This window comes from Euprymna scolopes, chromosome 12, assembly GCF_053919585.1.
Source record: "Euprymna scolopes isolate OS-2025 chromosome 12, ASM5391958v1, whole genome shotgun sequence".
In the NCBI taxonomy this organism is placed as follows: domain Eukaryota; kingdom Metazoa; phylum Mollusca; class Cephalopoda; order Sepiida; family Sepiolidae; genus Euprymna; species Euprymna scolopes.
The window spans coordinates 91295905-91315026 of NC_136493.1; the positions used below are offsets into that span (position 1 = coordinate 91295905).

Here is a 19122-nt window from a genome sequence, read left to right on the forward strand (position 1 = left end):
AGCACATCCAGATACACTTTGGTGTTGACTTTCGATGATGTGAGGTGACATGATGTGGCCCTCACTCGAAACCACACCAAAGACCATAATCGTAGCCTCAAGCGTTGAACTGTCTGGATTTGCATTTTGCACGTGCTGTCAATTGTCCTGTTTCCATTACCGGGATCCGTAGCGAACACGAGTTGCACCGCGGCGCATCTCCGATCTCGCTCGTTGAACATTGTGTCACTTTGAGGCATGATAGAAGGCTCCTATTGCTCGTTGGCATTTGTACATAACTGGACAACTAGTGTATGGTCTACTACTACTACTACTACTACTACTACTACTACTACTACTACTACTACTACAACAACAACAACAACAAGAAAACCAGTTTTCATAAAACGAAAATGGAATCATGTCGTCTTTTCGAGAGAGAGAGAGAGAGAGAGAGAGAGAGAGAGAGAGACAGATAGACAGACAGACAGACAGACAGACAGACAGACAGACAGAGACAGAGACAGACAGAGACCGAGAGAATAATGATTACGAGAGTAGATTCAGGTGTTTAAGACAGAGTAAAACGAGAGACACAGTGAGTCACAAATATGAATAAATAAATAAATAAATAAAATGGAGGAAGAGAAAGCAAACGATAAAGATTTGGACAGCAATAGAAAGATTAAAAAAAAAAGAAGAAAATGTGTCTGTGTCAAAAGAAGAAAGAGAAAAAGAGTGAATAAAACGAAAACAAAACACATTTTCTGATACTTACTAGTTTTATTTTATTTTCAGGTGTAATTTCTGGGACTATTCCGTTTCGCGCATTTATGGTGCAGGCACGAGTGGACGCTTCACAGAAAGCGGTTGGCAAATTCATACGTTTTGATGGAGGCATGACGAAAACGTTGTCGTGTTCACAAACAGACGACACCATCACTCACACGGACGATAATCCCAAGCAACAAATAACGTTCGTTTGGCACGTCGATGACTTTGATATGCCAGAAAGCAGAATTCATTTCGTGTAAGTAATTTTGGATTTTAAATGCGAAACCATCACTCATTCTACCAAAGTCTACCACAATTTATACTTAACAAACACTGGACTCCTTTTGTTGGCCCCCGACAAATGGAAGGTCGACCTGTAAATTCACCCTTGTCCATTCGTCCGTTGGTCCGTTCGTCTGTCCGCACTTTTCTCAATAACTACGCTTTGGAATTTTTTGAAATTTTACACAAGCATTAAACATGATATGAGTAAAAAAGTAAGATAACGGATTTTCCGGGAAAACACCGGTTGTCCCACCCCCTAGGTGTGCCTTTCTGGTTAAAATGGCTAAAATTGAAACTTTCGTGCTAATTAAAAAATTGATGCCATGAATTTTTATAAAACTTTCTGATTTCTATATAATTTTGTTTGTCTATACTTCGCGATGACTTTTAGGTATGTCCCAGAGGCTCTTTTAGGGCTAATAAAAACACTCCATTTTTGGGACTATTTTATCATATTTGTCCGAAATTTTCTGTGTATGTCTATTTAGCAGTTTAGCATAGTGCTGAAGTTAAATTTAAATATGTTAAGGCCTTGGGGATTTTGGGGGCTAAATGAAGGGGAGGGGGCAAATGATGGACTTTCTTTTTTTTGCATGATGCAGAACTCAAATTTATCTATATATAGTGCCTAACACTGCACCGTTTGTTCATTTGCACTAGGATTTGACGTCCCCTGGGGTCTTTTGGGGCTAAATGGGGGAGAGGGCAAATGCTGAACTTAGTCATTTTTTAATACCTCGTTCAGTGTGCACTCACAGGGGACCAGGCATGCTTCACTTGTTTTATTACTTTTTAACACATGCCCTAGCGCCGCAATATTGTATCACTGTGCCTGTTTTACAAGTATTTTAATGGAATGTACTCTGAACTCATTTCACTTGTACCCTTTCGACGTAACATATCCCTGATAAAACCTGTTTAGCAACAAAATTCCAACCCTTCACCCTGTAACCAGAGGAGAGTGTATTAATCGCAATCCTGATTCACAGAACCAATTACTGTAATTAGACCACCTCAAGTATCTTAAGGCAGGGGCTAACCCTTTATCTCCGTGGCTACACTTTTATCTTCGTCTAGTGATGGAGCCTTAAAAATGTGACCAGACACTTACTTGTCACTGGAACTATCGCTCCGATCCTCCAAGTGCACAAAACGCGCACGACCCCAAGTCTGGATGGTAACACTTTTCATTTTGGCCGACTGTGCGCTGTTTTGACGTCGTGTTGTGTCCTTTTCTCGTTTGGTCTGTGTATTCACTAGCATTTGGGCGTCAAGGTAGATCTGAAATAAACTGTATTTCAATTCGACAGGCAATCAACAAATAGGAATAAATAGGAGACTGATTTTTATAAACAAAAAAAATTATTGCGTAAAACAATTACAGATACAATCGTGCGAGAAAAGTTAAATTATTCAGGTTTCAAGAGGACATATTTTTTTGCAATTCCTTTAAATATTATTTACTGAGCTCTTTTGGGGAAATATCCAGCTTTTTGGGCTAAAGCCAGTGCAGTGAAGAAGAGAAAGTGGGGCCGATCAAATTGCATATAAGTTTTTGCAATTTATCAAGAACTTGAGAGATACATCCCTCAACCCAAATATGACTACAATACTCCATAATGGTATTATAGTAGATTTATACAGACGTAGTTTAGAATCAGGTGTGAGAAAGTGTTTGAAGCGATAGAGAGAACCGATTTTACGATAGGTACAAAGAGCAGTGGATCTAATATATGAACTCTTATAAAGATTGGATGAGAAATGAAGATTAAGAAAGTGTTTGAGTCGATTCCACATCGAGAATCACGGAAAGAAAAGAAGCAATTTAGAATCCTTTTCCTCGTAGGGACGTGTGTAACTTCACCACAAAAAGAATTTATCTGGAACTTCCCTTGATAAATCCATATTCTTTCAGGAAATTCGGGTTCACATCAAGTAATTCTTGGTTCATTTTGAAAAATTCTGGTTCATTTGAATAATTCTACTCGACTATAATTAATTCTGGTAGACTGGTACACTTTTAGAAATTCTGTTTCACCGTGAGCAATTTTGCCCTATCAAAATTTATCTTACCTTCTCGAGAAATTCCAGTCCATTTTTTTCACTAGAAATCACCGCTTATCAAGGCCCAAAAGCCACTCAGTGTTAGCGAGTGTCACCATGATTATCGGTAATGGTGAAAATTAGGAAGGCTCTCAACAGGAACTTGAAAAACAGCCTTACTTTAGTGAGTTAAGAAGCAGCTCCGCGGTATTGTGTTCCACAGACCAGAAGTTCTAGGAAAGCAACGTTGCCAGTGGAATTTACATTTATTTTTAGGTACACTTATAAATGATAAGATAAATTGTGAGCAGTTGCTGTAGCTAGGGGACCATTTGCTGTGAATGTTCTACAAAGATAGCATAGATTGAAGCTCAGTTGAGGATCTGCTATAAAGATTACAATAGAACAGAAATAGATTCGCTACGTTTATTTTGTGATAAATTGAAAGTAGGGTTGAAAAGAGGGGTTTACTTTGCCCACTAGATTGTGAACTTGGTTTCGAACCCTGTCAAGAGAGGAAACGGTACTCTTAGCAGATCCTTAATAGATGTAACAGCAGTACTCCATCTTAGGAAATATTTGGCTATTATACAGATAGATTATTGCAGTAAAATTAGTCGACCATTTCACAGCGACATCGGTAACTGCTCTATCTTGAATGATTGTGACCATTCCTGATCAACTATTTTTACAAGGTGATCACCACTTATCAAGGCCCGGAAGCCACTCAGAGATAAGGGTTATTGCGTGTACAGTACGTTAGTGTGAGGATTTAATAAAAGTGTCTACTTAAGGGGGCGGTTCATCAGGAATTTGTTTACGTTGGACTTGAAGACATCCAGATTGTAGTCAGGTAGGAGAGAGGTTGCAGGGAAGAGAAAAGGGAATCCCCACTAAGCCACGTAGTCTATTTTGTATTATGTCAAGGCAGAATAGGCTGTTTTTAGCAGCTCCTGTCCAGATATGGCAGCAGTATTCCATCCTTGGGCGTACTTGGCTTTTATATAGATAGTGAATTGCATCAGTTATGAGATATCTTCTGGAGCAGTAGAAGGATCCCTCCATCTTTCCAGCGACCCTGGCAACAGACTTGAGGTACGTGTTCCATTTCATATCAGGAGTAAAGGTCAAGCCCAGAAGCTTGTCAAAACATGGGGCTTCTCCAAAACGAGAGCCATCCATTTCAATTGATGCCAGATGGGGATCAGAGCGTTGATGATGTAAGGATAGGAGCTTGGTTTTAGATGCATTAAAGGTAACCAGCCACGTCTTCCCCCACTGAACCACGCGCTCGAGATCAGAGGAGAGAGAATCAGAGAGAGCTTTGTCATTTACAGCCTTTGATGTGTTGCCGTAGATGTCGTGTCATCAGCATAGATGTCAACGAATGATTTAAGTATGTGTTTAGGGAGATCATTGATGTAGATCAGGAAGAGAGTTGGGCCCAGGATGGACCCCTGAGGGACTCTAACATTAATACTGCAGGCTTCTGATTTTTGTCCATCGACCACTACTCTTATGAGCCTATCAGAGAGAAATGATTTAATGATAGAGAAAACATTTCCAGTTATACCGTAGCTGGAAATCTTGTAAAGTAGGCCTTTATGCCATACCTTGTCGAAGGCCTTTGATATGTCAAGAGCAATTGCCCTAGAAAGGAAGCCTCTGTCAAGAGATTCACTAATCCTATGAGATATAACCGTTAGCACATCTATGAATATGGATTCCAGCAACTTACTCATGACACACAGGAGACTTATTGGTCTGTACTGAGAGGGAGATGACTCATCACCTGAATTCTTAAATACAGGGCATACTGATGAGGTTTTCTAGGGTGTTGGAAAGCACTTCTCCTTAAGGCAACGCTTAAACAGTTTTGGAAGTATGGGAGCAATTTCTGGTTGAAGCTTTTTAAACACTATAATTGAGATGTTGTCAGGGCCAGTTGCTTTACTGAAATCAAGGTTCTTGATTAGCTTGGCGACCTCATGCACAGATATTTGTATGTTACCTAGCGTGTTCTGTGTTATAGGAGGAAATACGGGGAGTTGATGGCCTTCGTCGCATAGGGTAGAATTAGCTGCAAAGTTCTTGGCAAATAGTTTGGCCTTGTCTGATGCTGACGAGATGACCTCAGGTCCATTGATAATGGTTAGGATAGAACGCACACGAGAAGAGCTCGAACAGCTCTCGTTCACTTTGAACAAATCTGATCTACTTTGAAGAATTTTGGCCCAATGCGATCAATTCTAGCCCACTTTATTTTCAAATGTAAACCTTCAACAAATTAAAAAAAAAAACACGGCTATATTAAATCCTTGAAAATAGATTCGAATTTGAAACAACTGATTGGATATTTTCCGTTGTGTCATGTCACATGACTCAAATGTTAAAAATACGTATGTTTTTTGTTTTCTTTAAATTTTAATCGTTGTTTTAAATGTATCTTTCTTATTCAGGGCGACTGTAGCAAAAACGTACAGTGAATTCTGGACGAACGTTACGTCAGAGGCTATCACCATTGGCTCACCAATAACAGAGATGGCAGCGACCAAGTCCGTTACGCTGAGGAGACAATTAGGTGAGATTATACATTAATCGCCTTCTTTGCATCATCCAAACGAAAAGATAATTGTATGTCTTAAAAAGAAGTCGATTGGCACTGATATTTAAGTTTTATTAGAATTCACTTTGACGCATTAATGCTTAGAGAGGGAGAAACAACATTACTACTTAGATTAGTTATGGGATCTATGCGTGGTAAAAAAACAAACAAAACAAAACAAAAAAAAATGTGTACGTTTTACAATGGTTGTTGGGAGGTACTAGAAATCGAAAGGCTAACGAAGACTTAAGTAAAAAAGAGTACTTTGAAGTAGTGGTCAGAATTATATATATATTACTCTAGGGTAAGAATATTCAAAGCTAAAAACCAATGAATTTAACGAGGTTTATATAATAGTGCTCAATAAGAAAAAGCGAGGTATACCTTTATTTATGCTCAAATATATATTATTTTAATGTCGTTATATAATTAAAATCGTATTTCGGTCCAATTTGCTATTGCAACAACCAACCGACTCTCATCACGCAACAGAAAAAAAGTTTTTAGAAGTAATCCACTTTTTTTTTTTAGATGCACAGAGGAAATGAAATTCAAAACATGAGGTTAGAAAGAACGACCACGTGCGAATTTTTATTTATTTATGTTTTAAATACACACATATTTTATTTATTTATTTGTTTATTAGTTTCAAAATTTAGGCTTAGCACAAAGCCTGCACCAGGAATGTTTAAAACAACAACATTTTTTCTTCTTTTTTACTAACTTGCCATGGTGTCGTTTGGCGCAGTTTGTTTGTCGAAGATGGTGATTGTGTATTGTCCAGTTCAGTGGGTAGGCGCCCGTTCATGCGCAAATGTGTAGCAATTAGAAGTATTCCATTTTTTTGATGCATAGAGAAAATAAAATTCAAAACATGGGGGGTAGAAAGAACGATCACGTGCGAATTTATATTTTTAAAAAATAAACATATAATATTATATAATGCATGAAAAGGCACCAACCCACTGGACTGGACAACACATAATCGCCATTTTTGATAAATAAACTGTGCCAAACGACACCATGGCAAGTAAGAAAAAAAAAAAGAAAAAAAAAACATGTATATTGTTTTAAAAAACTTCCTGATGAAGCCGAAAATTTGAAACTTTAAATAAATGAATATTTGTTGTTTTTTTTAAACCTCAAACCTCATATTTTGAATTTGAAATTTTTTTATCCTACTTTCCATTCATTAAATGAAAGCGATATATATATATATATATATATATATATATATATATATATATATATATATATATATATATATATATACACACACACACATATGTTTGGGAGTACGAAATTTCTAAATACATTTGAAAATAAGCAGAAATCTCTCAAGAGCTTATTTTTGCAAGGTTCGTTTGATTTACATCCAAAATAGTAACATTATTGATGAATTTAAATGCCAATGTGATGCTGGTTATGTCGGGCAGACTTCCTTGCATTTGCAGACTCGTATAAACCAGCACGTTCCATCCAAGATTAGGGTATAGCGGGATTTGTGAGTCTCCCTTCCTCTACAGTTTTGGACTCCGCTATTAGTCAACATCTGGTTAGGAATCCTTGTTGTACGAATCAGTATAAAATAGAGTGGTTTGAGATACTTTAGTGTGGATTCTAAAAATCATTAAAAATTTTAGAACCTGTCTCTATCGCAATTTGTAAACCTTTGTGCCGCCAGATGGAATTGGTAAAAACGTTAAATCTCTTCGGGGAACTTTGACCTCCTCATGTTTTTTACCCTCGCGGTGATATTTTAATCATTTTTTACACGCTTTATTAAATTACATTATTGATTTTAATCGCCCCTTTTTTTTGGCACTTTTAATTCATAAAACATCCCCATTGCTCTTTTTTCGTAATTTATATTATTTCAATGCTATCGAGTTTCTCCTGATGCCCGAAAGAGCTCTTGAGAGATTTCCGTTGATTTTTAAATTGGTTTATAAATTCTGTACCTACACACACACACACACACACACACACACACACACACACACACACACACACACACACACACACACACACACACATATATATATATACACACACACAGTAGCATCCAGAATTAATGGACACACTTTAAAACATAATATTTGTTAGAAATAACAACTGTGAAAAGCTGAGATTTTAACAACTGGTAGTCGATATCATCCATAATAACATACTAAAATTTGAATCATTGGCAATGACCACCTACGCCCGACCGTTGCAGAGATACAATGCTGGTGGGTGTTCGTACTTCGCTAAAAAGGGGCGTGGCCGTTTCGCCAATTTCGGCGTCAGTGGCAGATGTGTCACTAAACAAACATTAATCAGTGACCTTCAATTAATATATTTCTGATGAGTTTAGTTGTACACACAAAAGTGCATACATAACTAGCCCAAGCTACTATAATAGCACACGCTTTGAAGTGTTTCTACGTATTTTTAAAATGTTTGGAACTTATAACCTTCCACTCCTCGCCACCAAACTTGAAAAAATATTAACAATTACATATCTCGTTTACTCCTACGTAGCCAACAGCGGGTGCTTATTTTACGTTAAATTTATATAGGAAAGTGATCCCCACTACAAAATGTTAAATGTTAATTATTAAAATAAAATATGTTTTTATAACATCTTTAAAAGCCGTTGAAACGTATTAGCAAAAAAAAAAAGTAGATTTTTATTTCTTTTTAGGATGTAAACTGCGCTAGGTTAGGTCGTACCCCCCCCAATACTTTTCAAAAATATGTAAATTGATGAAGTAGTTTTTTTTATTTGTTTCGTTTTTATTTACATTAGAAAAATGTATTTGTTTCGTTTTATGGTTTTGAAAACGATTCCAACTTTTAATATTTTTGTTTACACATTTACCAGCAAATTATGGAAACATTATTTGTGTTATTTTAAATGAAAATAAAAAGTAAAACACTTAAGCCGAACTATTTTTTACTTGTAACGCAAACTAATTAAAAAAATATCTACAGTTTTAGGAGTGTAGAAAAATAAAATGTATAAATCTATTTAAAAAAAATAAAATAAGAATGATGATTCTGTAAATTGTCGATTAAAAAATCTTTTATGGCTTTGTTTTTATTGGAACCGGAAGTCGTAAACCGAAACCGGATACAATATTTAATAGATTGTGTAGAACGATGTGTCTTCGAAATGTGAGGATAAATACGTTGAAAAGTACGTTGATGATTAACCCCTTGGCACCCAAGAGATACACACGAACATTCCTCACACTAGTTTGTTCTCCGCCATAGTTTCTAAAGGGTTATCAGTAGTTATTCGAAAAACTTTTCTACAATGATTCTTTTGCGTTTGTCGTCTACATTAAATCGTTGACAATAGTCGCCAGCAATGATTCGCTTACCGTGATCATTAAAAATCAATTGCTGAGAGTTGTAATATCCAACAGACTACGGAAAATAGTAGAATAGACAAAATCGTTTGCGCTAGTGGTCTAAAATAGATAATTTACAAAAGTCATCTATAACAAACACTCGATAATAAATTATAAAAGTCGTCTGCAATAAATCATATATAGCAGTAATCTAAAAGAAACCGTTTAAAAAGTCATCAAAAACCATTTCACCCTATTATCTAACAAATGTTTCTAATTCGTATTCCAATTCGTCCAAATGTCCTCCCTCATAAAAGTTTTCAATGATAACTTGATAGTAATAACGTTTTCTATTATAACTTGGCGGTAATAAAGTTTTCTATAATAACTTGGTGGTAATAAAGTTTTCTATAATAACTTGATGGTAATAGAGTTTTCTATAATAACTTGATAGTAATAAAGTTTTCTATAATAACTTGATAGTAATAAAGTTTTCTATAATAGCTTGGTGGTAATAAAGTTTTCTATAATAACTTGGTGGTAATAAAGTTTTCTATAATAACTTGATGGTAATAAAGTTTTCTTTAATAACTTGATAGTAATAAAGTTTTCAATAATGACTTGATGGTAATAAAGGTTTCTATAATAACTTGATGGTAATAAAGGTTTCTATAATAACTTGATTGCAATAGAGTTTTCTATAATGACTTGATAGTACTCGAGGTTTCTATAATGACTTTATAATAATAGAGTTTTCTATAATGACTTTATTGTTAGAGTCTTTCATAATAACTTGCAGGTAATACAGATTTTAATAATGACTTGGCAGTAATGGAAGTTTTCATAATTATTTGAATGTAATAGAGTTTTCTATAATAACCTGATGGAGATAGAGGTTTCTATAAAGATTTGATAGTAACAGACTTCTATAATAATAACTTGTAACAGAGTTTTCTATAATGACCTGCTGGTAATAAGGTTTCTATAAAAATTTGATATTAATAGAGTTTCCTATAATGAATTGCTGGGTTAGCGGTTCCTATAATGTCTAGAGATTTCTATAATAACTTGATTGTAATAGGGTTTACTATAAAGACTAGAGGGTAATAAGGTTTTCTATAATGACGTGATTGTAATAGAGTCTTTTTTTTTAATAAAGACTTGATAGTAATATAATAACATGATGGTAATAGAGGTTTCTATAATGACTTGGTGGTAGTGGGAGTTTTTATAAAGATTTGATGTTACCGACTAAAAACCAAGCAGAGTTTGTTCCACATGTCAAAATCCCCTTTTCATCAAGTTGAATGTCTATAGAATAAAAATTGACAGAGGAATTTAGTAAAGACCATTCTGCACATAGTCCGACAGACAGACAAACAAGGTCACTTATATATATATATATATATATATATATATATATATATGTATATATATATATATATATATATATATATATATATATATATATATTGTTACGTGGTACGGAAATACTTCATTAAGAAACTATTAACAAATAATGAAAATATCTGACGTGTTAATAAAGAAACCGAAATTTTAAGTGCTAATTTAATTTTTTTTATGAAATACTATTTTAGTCATGCTGAAACTCTGTTTGCAAATAAAAGCTGTGTGCTGCAGGCAATTCGGAATTAAATAAGACAAACACGTAAATAATTGTTTAATTCAAATAAAGCTTGCATTTTAATCCACTCAAATCCTGTATGTTTTTATATATAAAAATCAAGGTGAATCCGTTCGAAATTACATGTCGCAAGCGAAAATGGTCTATAGAAATATGCTGGTTGGTTGGTTGGTTTTGTTTTACGGCATATCAACCCATTTCAGGTTATTTAATGCCGAATCCAGTGATTTTGAAGAATTTTTTTTTTAATAGAATATATTTGTTTTTTTTTCCAAGTCGGTTTCTATTTAACCCATAGTTGGGACCCTAACAGGTACTACCACTCTGGGTCAGAGTGGACCCGAGAGCAATAGTAAGTAAGGGGTTGCTCCACACTCCCCAAAGCCTGCAAGCCGGGGCCCTACCATCGGATATAGTTTAAGGTCATATCCAGGACCACTATAGAAATATAAACTTATCGATAATAAATAATAAAATATAATAAATCCTGCTCACTGCAAATTATGATCTAATCTATGTCAATTCGCTTATCAAAACGCTTAAAACATGAATAAATGTCAAAGCTACAAAAATATGTATCGTATTAAATGTGTTCCTTGTACTTAATGAGTGACACTTTTAGTATATCATTCTTAATGTGAGAAAAAAACCTTCACTTTCATTGATAAATACTAAGAAAATGAAAATATCGAGTTGGATAAATTATGTAATTAATTAAATCGATTGAAAATACAAGTTTCTGAATAATATACTTGGTTCAAAACAAGTATTTATATTTAAATAGAATTATATATTTGGGTTGTATGTCTTAGTCTGTAGTAAACAGAAAACTGAAATAGACTGAATTTATCTTATATACAGGGTGGAACGATAATTTTGTCACCCTAAAGAAAACAACACTACAGCTTTATTTTAAAACATTTAAAAAAAATCACTTCAAGAAACTTGATTATGTTGTAAAGCTGACATCTATTCAATGTAGCCGCCTTCAGCGTCAATCACCACTTCGATACCAGTCCGGAACTGGGAGCATGCCTTTTCCACAAGCGCCAGCGGGAGTTCAGCGAATACTCGGCGGATGGCGGTGATCAGGCTGGTTTTGGTGTTGTGAGAGGTCATGTTGGTGATGTTCTGGATGTATTACCAAACGAAGTAACCCAGCGTGTTCAGATTGAAGGAGAAGGAGGAGGAGGATGAGGAGGATGAGGACCAGTGAGAGAATGGTACAAAGCCTTCGTATCTTTGGACTTGTGGACTGGCGTTGAGTCCTGCTGCCATACCCAGGATCTGCCAGCGACCAGCTGATTACACCAAAGGATCACCACACTCTTCAGCACATCCAGGTACACTTTGGTATTGACTTTCAAGCCGACTTCGAAGATGTGAAGTGGCATGATGTGGCCTTCACTTGAAAGCACACCAAAACCATAATCGTGGCCGGAGCTTTGTTGAGCTATGCCCTCAAGCATTGTATTATCTGGAATTGCCTTTTGAAGGTGCTGGCAATTGTCCTGTTGTCATAACTTGGATCGGTAGAGAGCATGAGTTATACAGTGTCGCATCTCCGATCTCGCTCGTTAGATCTTGTGTCACTTTCAAACAGGATAGAAGGCTCCTATCGCTCTTTGGATTTGTACACACCTGGCCAATTAGTAGATGGTCAGCATAAAAAAAGAAAACCGGTTTTCATAAAACGGAAATGGAATCATATCATCTTTTCTAGGGCGACAATATCATCGTTCCACCTGTATAAGATGACAGTTGGCAATACTATAGTTGATAATAATTAGTGTCATATTAATACAAACGATTAGCGGTTTTAATTATTTTTATATTACGATCAAATTTGTTTTTGTTTTTTTCACCCCCTCCCCCTGATTTTCCCATGAAAATACACTCCCATGAAAGTATAGGGGCACACATTATGACAAAGAATAAAATCAATAACACCCACCACCACGCTAACAAAAGTTTTCGAATTATTATTATATCTTATTCTGTTTTCATCTTGAAAATGACTTCCAAATATGCGTTACATCTTTGAGTTCCAGAAGAAAAGCGTGGCATTGGGAATCGCAGAGTAACCTCTTCGGACAGGAAAGATAACGAAGACAACTCCCGGAAACACCAGCAGAATGAATGGCACCAACTTCCCGATGGTCGCGAGGTATTGGAGACGGAAGGCATCCACTTTCCACCAGAGATGAAAGCATTATTTCAGCATCTACCAATGCAGCCAAACGGTTTTTTGGAGCATCAGCATCTTGACTTAAATCACCTGCTAGTGCCGATCGTAGATCTCGAACCTAAAACGTCTACGCTTCAATCTCCACTTGTTCTTAAGATGAATGTATCCCTTGCACAAGAGGCATCGAATTTATCAAGGGTAAAAACCGGAAGTGAACCTAATAAGGAGGGGTACGTTGATGTATTTCTTTCTAGCAGAAATGAATGATATGTTTCTGAATTGTTTAGATGAGGATTAATTATTCAAATTATTTAGATTCTTCGGACTACTGTTCTCATCTGGAGTGTGATTTTCACAATGTTTCAGTCGATGTAACCTACGACCTTCTTGAGGTGTATCTTGGCGAACTTCGGAATATTTCTGTCGAACTCGGGAATCTTTATCTTTAACCGGGAAATCTGCACAGAATTTCGAACGGAACACTTTATTTAATCTATGAGGATAACATGCTCTTGTCCAGTCAGCCATGACTCAGTAAAAGTCCTAAGTAATTTGCAACTGTATTTTGAATATAGCCCGCAATGAGAACAATAAATATAGGGTTCGTTCAACAGAAGTCGACAGAAAGAATTCCAAATTTCGACAGGATACACCCGAAGAAGATCAGAGGTTACATCAACCGAAACTTTATGAAAATAACCCTTCAGAAAAGAACAGTGACCCAAAGAATCCGAATAACACGAAGAAAATAATGATGTTTGATATTGCAGAATTTTGGTTTTTGAAAGATAGCATTGTTAAGTAATCAGCTTAGTTTATTCCAGTAATTATTTTAAAATACTCCCATAATATTCTCCATCCTTTACCTGCATATCATTTTATCTCATTAAACTTTATTTTCCAGTGATTTATGGCTCATTATTAAAACATGTTTTAAATATATATATATATATGTATATATATATATATATATATATATATATATATATATATATATATATATTACTCTTAAGAACAGTAAGTAGTGCATATTGCTACTTGGACGCAAGGGGCAACTATATGGGAGTATGCGTACAGGGACACTAATCCAGATATGTCAACAAAATCAATACATGCGCGAATAGTGGCTTTGAAAAAGGATACTGCAAGGCGTGAGTAGTTTTCTAGTATGGTAGACGGAGCTCACTGACTTTGCATCAGCGTTGGCAACGTCTTCAATTTATTCCTTCTAGTCTATATTGTGACGTTACGTGGCCTTACACTTTACTTTAGTAATTCATAAAGATAAAACTAAAAACTAAAATAAAAATAAATTAATAAAAATGCTTTTGTTAAAAAAGAAAAAAATGCCGACGAATAAAAATGCTTTTGTTAAAAAAGGGGTTGGCATTTTTTTCTTTTTTAACAAAAGCATTTATTGCCGTTACCTTTCCGTCTCAACACCATTTGAAAACGTCTCTCGCTGCCACATGTCCATCTAACCGGATAGTGTTTCTCTTTTTTCCGACCGCACTCTAGCCACAGCCGGCCCATTCTCTCTCCCATCTCCTTCGGCGTCGACTACTTTGCATACCTGCTCAAACGTTGCTTCTACAATCGTTTACCATCCATCCTTCAATTGCTGCTGATATTTTCAACGCGCTCATATGCGCCCTGTTACAATATCGCATGTGGATATTAAGTCGGAGAGTTTGAACGATTGGCTTTCAGGTAGGATGTTATTAATCATGGCAGCCGATAATTTAGAAGGTTTCCTTTCAACTATAACAAACGTGTAACAAACCGTGTCGGCAAATTACTAATGACTCTCTTATTCAAAACCAGCAAAGTGCCTTTGTCTTTTTCTTTCATTTTGTGTTTATCTAAATGGACTCCCTCTACCGCGCTAGAAAACTTTTTTACTTCTTCAGCCACTATTTCCACACAAAAAAGACATTGCTAGTCTTTCTCCACTCTATCGATATTTCGATGGCATGTACCCGACTGAAATTCAATCTCCGATTCCTCCTTGTAAAACATTTACAGCAAAACTCATCTTACGACAACGTCAAGCAGATATCCTTTCTTTCCCGTGTGCCTAACATAATACGCAATTTTCATGAACAATCTTTATTCCGAAGAGCTTTCCATCCGTTGAACTCTTTGCTACGGAACTGCTTCCCTGTTAACTACAACATGATCATCACAAATTGTTCTCGTATGGAATCAATTTTCATCAATTTCATTCATAATTTTCATTACCAGTTTTCTTTTTTCATGAAAATCGCTCAAGACAAGGTATGAAGCCGCTGTATGCAAGTAGCTAAAAAAGAAAATACTACATCCAGGTAAAACCCAACGAAAAGTGGATATATTTCAGCATAGAAAACAGCAATTCTTACCCCTTAATTAGAAACATCGACAGTTTAATGTGAAGACTAAACGCACGATAACTCTCATAATATTCATCATCATCGAACTGATAATCCATTCTATATTTATTTATCTATTTATTTGTTTGTGGGCTGTTAACCTCATCTTTATAGTTGTTGTTGTTTCATGATTCCTATCTCGTCGTGGTTAACCGCCCGACGTAGGTCAGAGGAATAGTTGACTAAAACGTCGTGAAACAACAACTATGAACATAAGGATAACAGTCATATATATATATATATATATATATATATATATATATATATATATATATATACAAATTACTTATCTAAAATATGAAGTAAAAGAGAATCATTCTTCGATTTTTAATGCAAGACAACACAGTATCTATTTACCTCTTCTGTTGGTTTGATGAAAGTGTTTTTGTGGAGCAAACACACTCACCGTCACCACCACCGTAAAAAAGCGTTGAGCCTAATCATTACTAAAATGGGTGACCAGTTTGGGAATTCCAGGCGCTGTATATAGGAGGACGTTGATACCCCCCCCCCCTGCAAGAGTTGCAAAAACCTAACGTCGTCATCTCCCCTGACAGGGATATACATGCGACTGGGGACCGCTTGTATATTTCATACTCCCACGCAGCTTCCTCCTTCGGACGAAGCCGGTTAAACCCGAATAGGGTCACTGCCGACACACACATCTCAAAAGGATTCCAATAATAATATAATATGATGATCGATAATTAGCCTCTATCCTCGATTGATTTTTAGTTTTCGTAAATGGTAACTCCTTATTAGAAATGATGACAAAAAGAAGTGATACTTTAAATTTAAGCATACAAACGAAATTGCATTCCAAATATGCGTGACTGATTCGTCTACACAATCAGTCCCTTTGGCAATGAACGTGTTATTTAAAACTGAAGCGAGTGACAAAACAAATAAAATCCTGTTTCATAACTTTTTGAGATGAGATTTGATAATTTGGATTATTCGGATTATTTGGATTATTTCGATTATAGGGACTTCTGTTCTCATCTTGAGTGTTATTCGCACACAACGTTTCGGCTGATGTAACCTCCAACCTTCTTCAGGTATATCTTGTCGAACTCATTAGGACCATTTCCAGCACCATTCTGTATGCAGGAATCCATGGTGTAACATATAAAGTAATAAATAAAATTAAGTTATAAGTGACACTCTCCTGGATATTAAAGGTTCAATCCTCAGTGCGGGTAATATTAAGAATACAATTACGAATTACTTAAGATTTCTATTCGGTCATGGCTGACAGAACAAGAGTATGCAACCCTGGATGATTAAATAAGGTGTTAAATTTTTAACTCTATACAGATTACCGAGTTCGAGATTTGTTTTATTCGAATTTGACACTTATTTTCAGAAATATTTGCATATTTTAATCTATTTAAATCGTTTTAAAATGCAAGACATAACAAGGCAAATATGTTATGCGCTATTAAAAATACTTCATCTTACTTATTATTTTTACAACGTTTCGCCCGATGTAACCCACGACGTTCTTCAAGTGTAGCTATCCAAATTTCGGAACCTTTATGTCAGAATTAACATTTGATGCATATTGTTAAATTACAGGCTGAAACAATAAAATTGTTGCTCTAGACAAGATGACATGATTCCATTTCCTTTTTTATTGTGGCAGACCATCTACTAGTTGACCAGTTGTGTACGAATCCCAAGAACCTTCTACTGTGTCTGAAAGTGACACAATGTTCAACGAGCGAGATTAGAGATGCACCGCTGTACAACGCATGTTCTCTACCGATCCAAGTTATAACAACAGGGCCATTGCCAGCACCATCAAAATGCAAATCTGGACAGTTCAACGCTTGAGGGTACAGCTCAACAAAGTTTCCGGCTACGGTTATGATCTTTGGTGTGGTTTTAAGTGAGGGCCACATCATACCACCCCACATCTTTGCACTCGGCTTGAAAGTCAACAAAGTGTATGTGGATGTGCTGAGGAGTATGGTGATCACCTGGTGCAATAAGGTGGCCGCTGGCAGAATTGACTGCTTGTTAATTTGAGATTCCTATGAAACTTCCTCCTTCAGAAGAAGCAAGTTCAGCACATTTCGATATAGCATAATATAGGGATATCGCAGCATATAACAGCACATTCGGTCGAGGGGGATAGCCGTCAATAAATGTGCAGTGTTGCATTATAATCATGCAGCGAAGAAATATATTGGCAGTTGGAATGTAAGGGGTTACTATTTGGGATCGTAACTAACAGGGGACTGTGGAGAGTTGATCAGCAGGATGTCTATTCACATTTAAACTTTTGCAGGTTATATAAAGTCAGGGAACCAAGAAACAGGGAGGGAATTCCAAAGTCCAGCAGTCAAAAGGAAGAAACTATTATAGGAGAAATTCCGGCATCTAGGAACTTCAACAGTGAAGGAGTGGGATTTTGCTGCTTTTCGGGTTAGTCGGGGGTATGTACATCGATGGGACAGAAGTACTTTGAGTTCACCAGAGCAACTTCTATTAAAGTACTTGTAAAACAGGTACTGGGGTGCGATATTGCGAGAATGGGACAGAGATTGGGGCTCGGTCGACAGTCCGGGAGCTATAAGATTTGAGACTCTTTTTTGGACACTGTCTAAACGTGAGAGACTAGTGGCAGACCCACTAGCTCAGATGTAGCAACAATACTCCATGCATGGTTTAATTTTTGCTTTGTAAAGATGGATATTTGCACTCTGGTGTGAGTAATTTTCTAGCACGATAAAAAAAGCCCACCATCTTTGCAGCAGTCTTGGCAATGTCCTCAATGTATTTCTTCCAATTCACGTTGCCTGTGAATATTAGACTTCAAAAATCTTTTTGCACACTAGGCATTTATTTTGGTACTCAGTATCTATTTTAACACTAGCAGGTAGAAGACCCGAGATTAGGCAGGATTGAATGAGAATCGAAGAGTGTTCCGCTCTTCCAATACTTTGTCATCGGAATCAATGAAAATCGTCCATTTTTTAATCAAATTGATTGATTGCCTGCTATAATCGAGGATCCATCATGATGCACCAGGAAAAAGCTTCATATAACTCCCCGCAGTGACTTAGTCTCTAGACATTGTGGTCTACATTGCACTGTAGAGAAACTACTGTTGATTTTATTAAAGTATTTTCGTATAATGGCTTGAATTAAAGTTTAAAATACAAACGTCAAGTATCATGATGCATTGTACTCTAAACAGAAACATTAATTTCGAACGCGCTCCTGCCTTATCAAAGAATCTACTGTTAGTTTTATAGGTCGGACCTTTCTGCTTGTACGATGATAAAACTTCTCAAATGCACTTATGAAGTTAGGTAGTATAAGGGTGTCAACTTTGGTCAAATGAGACTTCGTTACTTGTATTTTTTCGATTATCGATTTTTTATATCTGTCGGGAGCATTCTGATACAAAACCTATCTAAGAACATTCCCAGACACATAACGCACATTTATGTGAAATTAAAAAAGAAAAAATCGGTTCACCCGTTTCGAAGTTGATAAGGAACAAACTGACTCCCACACAAACACACAGTGTCTTTCATATATAAGTAGAGATGTATAATAGATATTGTTTGGAAATAAGATATATAATGGACAGCATTTGTTTTAGCTGAAATAGAGTGTATGCAGATATCTGCATATTTTTTTATACTGATACATCACTAACTGATGTCAAAGGTCACTCAAGGTTAGTGAAATTGTTAGTTGGATGATGACCAATACTATGAGAAGATTGAAAGCGATGAGTAGAGTGGACAAATTTATTACTTAAGTAGACAAGAAGTATTTGTTAATATTAAACTTGAAGTTCTCCATATTATAGCCGGTAGAAAAGCAGTCCAGTGGCA

The 19122-nt window shown here is 36.0% G+C and overlaps 1 protein-coding gene across 1 annotated transcript in view; it reads left to right on the forward strand.

Annotated features, from left to right (window-relative positions):
• The window catches only part of LOC145291087 (defense protein l(2)34Fc-like), a 54197-nt gene that overhangs the window by 13027 nt on the left and 22048 nt on the right, over positions 1 to 19122 (forward strand). Inside the window, exons 2-3 of the mRNA XM_080136603.1 lie at positions 778 to 1009; positions 5541 to 5662. Of these exons, the coding sequence (XP_079992729.1) occupies positions 778 to 1009; positions 5541 to 5662 (354 nt within the window). The remainder of the gene's footprint in view (positions 1 to 777; positions 1010 to 5540; positions 5663 to 19122) is intronic.